We start from the raw sequence: 7002 nt of genomic DNA on the forward strand, positions 1-7002 counted from the left end.
TTTTTTTTTTTTTTTCTATGTATTTGTTTCCAAACTTGGATTAGATATACTGTATACATATGAAAATTTATTCTTAGCAGGTCGAATTAACCGGATTAGAGGATTTATCCTAAAGCTGAAAAAAAAACTATACAAAAAGATTAATAAAAAGAGAAAGATGTTTTTGGCACACAGGTGCGCAGCGGTGTGGATGCGTCGAGAGGAGAGCAATTGTTAATCGAATGTTTTGTTTGTTTTTGTTTAAATATGTACGGTGGAGAGAAGAAGGCAAAGAAGATCAGGTAAAGAATGAAACTTGGAAATCATGCAAAGCCACACCTCTCCCTTCAACACATTCTTACGTGTCCTCTTCTCTTCACTCCAAAGCTCCTTCTACTACAAAAATTTGTATTTCAATCCATTTATATATATGTTCTTTTAGACTTATCTCTGATACCCCCTTTGTGTTCTGTTACACTTTTCCCCTTAGTTCTGTTACCACTTTGCTCTTTAGTTATAGATCATATCAGTCAATATGGCGAATGTGGACCGTGATAGGCGTGGGCATGTCGACCGTACTGACAAACGTGCTCATCTTCAGCCGTCCTACGAAGATGATGTCGGTTACGGTGGTTATGGCGGTTATGGTGCTGGTTCTGATTTTAAGAGTCGTGGCCCCTCCACTAACCAAGTATTATTTCGTGTTCCCTTTAGTTTTTCATTTTTCTTTTCATCTAAACTAATCGCTCACTCAAAACTATATAACGATTTTCTGAAAATTTTAAAATAGAAAAAAGTAAATAGTAAAGAATCATGAGTTTCGAACGAAGACGTCATGTGATTAGTCCATCTTATTTTCCAAGTCTTAGGATATGTTTTATTTATTTTTCTTTCACATATGCAATAATTTCTACAAAATAAACAAAGTTTAAAACAAGAGTTATACGACGCCACTTGTATGATTAATAGATCATGCATGCATGCATATAAAAGGATCATATCTAGAGGTTTAGGGTTGGCTTTTAACATTTTGAGATTTTGAGATAGAAAAGGTCTAAATAAAGAACACTTATTAAATGTAAACATGCAGATCATGGCCCTTATAGCGGGAGTTCCCATCGGTGGCACACTGCTAACCCTAGCTGGGCTCACTCTAGCCGGTTCGGTGATCGGCTTGCTGGTCTCCATTCCCCTCTTCCTTCTCTTTAGTCCGGTGCTCGTCCCAGCGGCTCTCACTGTCGGGCTCGCTGTGGCCGGAATCTTGGCTTCTGGGTTGTTTGGGCTGACGGGTCTGAGCTCTGTCTCGTGGGTCTTAAACTATCTCCGAGGGAGGAGTGATACAGTGCCAGAGCAATTGGACTATGCTAAGCGACGTATGGCTGATGCGGTAGGCTATGCTGGTATGAAGGGAAAAGAGATGGGCCAGTATGTGCAAGATAAGGCACATGAGGCTCGTGATACTGAACTCACTACTGAGACCCATGAACCGGGTAAAGCAAGGAGGAACATAACATAAAAATTGCGTGAGTCTTTTTGGAAGGCGATAATATAATTTTACCTTTTATGTTATATGTCCCAGTTTCTTTCTTCTTTTTAGAATATATATCTTGTCAATGTGTACGTTCGTTTTGTCTTGTCCTAATAAAAACCCTTGTTAGTTAAATAATAAATGAAAATAAACATGTTTTAAGTATTTTTCGAGATAACCAGAAACTTCATACTATTTTTTGTTTTTGTTTTGGGTGAGTAGTTTTCTTGCATTTTTTTTATTTAATTACAACCTAGAGAGTCAAACTGGAATCATAATCAATCATAACCTACGAGTTCTCAACCATTAGTTGAATACAAAATTAGTTGAAAACCAGCATTGAGTGAAGGAAGGACACCATTTGGATACTAAGCCGAGAGAAGAAGATCAAATGTCTTGTTCGATCGAGGCCACCCGAAAGAACCTTTTGGATAATGAGGACATCGACACATCGATGATGATCGAACCTTTTGGAATGTAGCTCTAAAGAGAGTTAGAGCGTTGAAGTGAAAATTAGACCGCGATGGTGATGACGATTTTACTCTTTCCATATTTCATAAGCTTGTCATTCTTCAAGAAGTGCCATGCAAGTGTTCTCTTTTCAACCTAGGAAGCTGATTAATTACTGTATCTTATTTATTCAATATATATATATATAAACCTTAGTTTTTAAAGTTAGTAACTCACTAGATCGTGACACGTGTCATTTTTATCAATCAAATATCAAACTTAAAAATTCACCAGATCGTGACACATGTCAATTATAAAGATTAAATATCAAACCAGATCGTGACACGTGTTAGTTTTAACGATCAAAATTAAAAACTCACCGGATCGTGATAAATTTAAAGATTAAATATCAAAGTTAGTAACTCATCAGATCGTGACATGTGTCAATTTTAACAATCATAAATCACAGTTTTCAAGCTTGGTAAAACAAAGAATAAGATAATTGTAATCTTCTTATATTAAAATTTTTTTTGTTAATCCTAAAAAGAATAGAATTGTAAATACACCCCTCTATATCAATTTTGTAATTTTAAAGAAAAAGGAATCGTCTACGTTATATTGAATTTCTTGGCCTAATCTTAAAAGAAAAAGAATTTAAATATAAAGATATGTATTCTCTCAGATCTTTATCTTATATATAGAGAGGAATACGTCATTCCGATGTATCAAACAGAATTAGAATTTTCAAACATGAGCACTACAAATAGAAACCAAAACTGTGAAAATAACGAAAAGTCAGCTAAGAAAAGGAAGAGAACCATTATGAATAATGATCAGATTGTATGATGGAGAAGGCGCTTACCGATGAACCTCATATGCGACTGAAACTAGCTACACTTCAGGCATGGGTCGACAAACTAAATCAATACGTAAGTATAAAACTCATATTCAACTTCACATACATATTTTTTCATAATTGACTAATATTATTTAACAAAATATAGAGACTCTAGCTTACAACTATGCAGCTAAGAAAATGGTAACAACTTTTAATTTTTAACTTTTTCTCTTTTGTTCAAGACATTTTCATCTAACAAAAACATATATTTCAGGTTTTATTACAAACAATCAAAAGAAGTTAAAACTAGCAAACATTTGAACCATCAAATTTAACCACATATATCTTGCAAGCGAATCTAACAGATATCTTACGCTTATTATATTATATGTGTTTTTTCAATTAGATTTTGACATGTATAAACAAAAAAATAATTAATTAAGCATGTATATTATTGCAAGAAATAGTGAATAACAAATCTAAAAAAATAAAATGTTTGTCAAAAAAAAAAAAACATAAGTTATGTCAAAAAAATTATTATTTTTGAAACATAATAGGAACAACTAATTAAGAAAATAACATTATATCTACATAAAATTTACATGTTTATATCAAAAGCTTTATTCTTTGATTTTTTTTTCTGATGTAATTTTGCAAATCTATTTTGGGTCTTTTATTTGTGTGGGTTCTTCAATGGAAGCTATCAGAAGCAATGAAATGGAATCAAAGTATATAAAGCCCGCTAAATTAATCGAGGATGGAGACACTGATGGAGGTTCCAAAAGTAATTCTACAGTTAGTAGCGTTATAAGTTTCAAAGATTAGTCGGTGGTTGATCTATTTGGTAGCGATTGTAATTTGGGAAGTTGGAACGATAAACCGTTTTAAAATTGGTTTCAAACCTGATTTATGTGGTTTTCTATCGAATTCATAAACCGTTTATATCCAGGTATATAAGAAAATAAATGAGAACTTTTGATTCAGATAGAAATAAGTTGAGAACTTACAATTCGAGAATATTTGAGATGAGGTCATAGTTCTAAGTAGTTTTGGTACAATGCAATATTTCTGAGGAGTAAATAAGATATCGATCTTTAACGTGATTATGACATATATCATGTTTTGGATTGTTTATAAAGTTTTTATTTTGTATATATGAATAACCTAAGGCTTTATATATACCAACATGATTATAATATTCAAATTTTTATTTTTATTGTGATATTACCTTTCTTTCAATTTCTCAACTTTAATTGGGTTGGTCATAAAATCATAGTAATAGAGTAGATAATTTTCACCAGTTGTTCATCCAAAATATCTTTGGAGTAAACAAAATTAATGGTTAAAGAAATTATGTCACAATACAATTTTAGTAATTATAAGAACTATAATTATACCAAGCAACATAAAATTTGTTTAATTTGTTTAAAAGACATTTTATAGGTGGTGATGAAGAGCATACTTTAACAATAAAATAATTTAGGGTTTAATAGCATATTTTTAATGGTGAAACATACAGTAAAATTGTATGTGGGTTACTACATTATATGTTGCTTTGATGAATTCCTTGCATGTAAATTATTTTGTAATAAGTTGTGAAACGTTTTTGAAATTTGACAGTAATAATATTTTTAATGATGAGTATTTGACAAAAGTTTTGGTATGGGTACAATTTAGCTTTAGATTATTATAATAATTGTTATAATATATTAAAAATATAAAAATATAAATAAGTGTAAGATGGTAAATACAAATATGATTTTGGTGGGATATAATTTAGCTTTAGATTATTGTAATAATTGTTATAACATATAAAAATATAAATAAATGTATGAAGGTAAATACAAATATGAATTTTTCTTTAATTATTTATATTTTTACTTCAAGAAATAAAATTTCTTTTATATTTTTTTAAAACAATGTTTAGGATTTAGGTTTATTCTCTTCAACAATCTTAATACCCGCATATCGTGCGAGCTTTTATCTAGTCTTATTATATAAAGTTGAGTTTTGAAAGTTAGTCATTAACATGATTTTGACACGTGTCAAGTTATTAATCTGAGATTTTGACATGTGTAAAAGTTAATATTTAATAAGATAAATTTGAGATAATGAAAAAACAAAAAAAATTATTTAAACAATTTAATAATGTAAATAGATAATTATAAAAAAATTACAAAAATTAAACAGTTTCTTAAAAAAATAATTATAAACAGATTATATATTTCATAAAATTTAAAATTATAACATTATTTACTTATTTTAATTTTAAGTTATTAATTCAGAAAAAAATAGAAAAGAGATTAAGAAAAATGTACAGTTAACTATTAATTCTAAAGAATGTAAATACTCACTTCTACATAAACATAAATCGTCTCACATTTTTCATCTAACAAAATAATTTATTCAAAAACAATGCTTTAAACTTTAATCTATTGGTAAAAAAGTTTTAATGGGAAGGTAAATTTTCTTTATTTTCGTAGGAGCCGGGACTCGATCCCGGGTGTGATGGTGCCTTCTACAAATGGACTTACCTCCTGCCACTGCACTAATTGTTACCATTCATTCAATCCCAAAGAAAGATAAAGAGTAGAACCCCATCAACCTAATGGTTGGATAAAGTAGGCTAATCAAACACAAGCTTACAAGAAACATAAATAGATAGATTGGAAAAACATAAACCGTTTTTGATAGATCTATAGGAGCTCGGAGATAGAGGCTACATCGTGATGTGTCAAAGACACTTCCACAAATACATTGAGAAATATAACATTAGTTACTATCAAAAGATTTTGTGACATTGGAAAAGGGCTTTTAGTTTTATTGGTTGTCGGAGCATGCCACTTTGAGATAGCTAAAAAACGTGAACATGTTCTCCCCACACATGAGTAAGGCAGAGCCAATGTTCTCTTCATGGTGGAAGAGGTTGGACGCCTGCAAGGTTATCTCTCCAAGGGAGGAAGGCGGAGCCAAGGTTCCCTTCATGGTGGAGGAGGTTGGACACAAGGTTCTCTCCATAAGGGAGGAGGGCGGAGCCGAGGTTCTCTCTATGGTTGGTTATACACAATTGTGTGATACATCATTGATTAGTATACTATGTAATATACTTTTTATTTGAGAAGTTTCTTGAACCGACAATTTTAGTGATTAAATAAACTATGCAAAAATGAAAATAAATAGACGTATAATAGTTGGGTTAATGTGTTTATATAGATATTTTCTTAGGTGGTGGTAAAAAATATATTTGTAACATACAATATATTTAGATGTAAAAAAATACACCTAGGATAAAATAGGCTAATCATACAAAAGCTTACAACAAACATAGATAGATAGATTGGAAAACTATAAACTGTTTTTGATAGATCCATAGGAGCTCGGAGATAGAGGTTACATACATCATGATGTGTCAAAGAAACTTCCATGAATACATTGGAAAATTTAACATTAGTTACTATTAAAATTTTTTGTGACATTGGAAAAGGGCTTTTAGTTTCATTGGTTGCCGGAGCATGCCACTTTGAGATAGCTAAAAGACGTAAACATGTTCTCTCCACACATGAGGAGGGCAAAGCCAATGTTCTCTCGATGGTGGAAGAGGTCGGACGCATGCAAGGTTATCTTCCCAAGAGAGGAAGGCGGAGCCAAGGTTCTCTTCATGGTGGAGGAGGTTGGACACATGATTCTCTCCACAAGGGAGGAGGGCGGAGCCGAGGTTCTCTCCATGGTTGGTCATACACTATTGTGATGATACATCATTGATTAGTATACTATGTAATATATTATTTATTCGAAAAGTTTCTTGAATCAACAATTTTAGTGATTAAAGAAACTATGTAAAAGCTAAAATAAATAGACATATAATAGTTGACGTAATGTGTTTATATAGATATTTTCCTAGGTAGTGATAAAGAATATATTTGTAACATACAATATACTTAGGTGTAAAGAAATATACTTTTAATGGTAACAGAAATAAAAAAATTTGTAACTAGATATAAATCAGTGTATTATAGCAAAAAAATGTTTTTTTATAAATAACGTACAACAAATTTTAATATATTTTTGTTAAATTTAATCTTATTTACAAAAGTTTAAAACCCGCACATCGGGCGGATCCTTGTCTAGTATATATATATTAGTTCTAGGATGACATGATCAAACTAAGCTATCGAGTAGGATGCTGCCAAATTTATTGGAAAAGGGG

General features: G+C 31.1%; 1 protein-coding gene across 1 annotated transcript; it reads left to right on the top strand.

Moving 5' to 3' along the window:
* Positions 315 to 1674, top strand: LOC104710608 (oleosin 20.3 kDa-like). The gene is made up of 2 exons (XM_010427242.2): positions 315 to 670; positions 1070 to 1674. The coding sequence occupies exons 1-2, from the start codon at positions 515 to 517 to the stop codon at positions 1493 to 1495; spliced, it is 582 nt and encodes a 193-aa protein (XP_010425544.1). The 5' UTR covers positions 315 to 514; the 3' UTR covers positions 1496 to 1674.

This window comes from Camelina sativa, chromosome 9 (assembly GCF_000633955.1).
Source record: "Camelina sativa cultivar DH55 chromosome 9, Cs, whole genome shotgun sequence".
In the NCBI taxonomy this organism is placed as follows: Eukaryota; Viridiplantae; Streptophyta; class Magnoliopsida; order Brassicales; family Brassicaceae; genus Camelina; species Camelina sativa.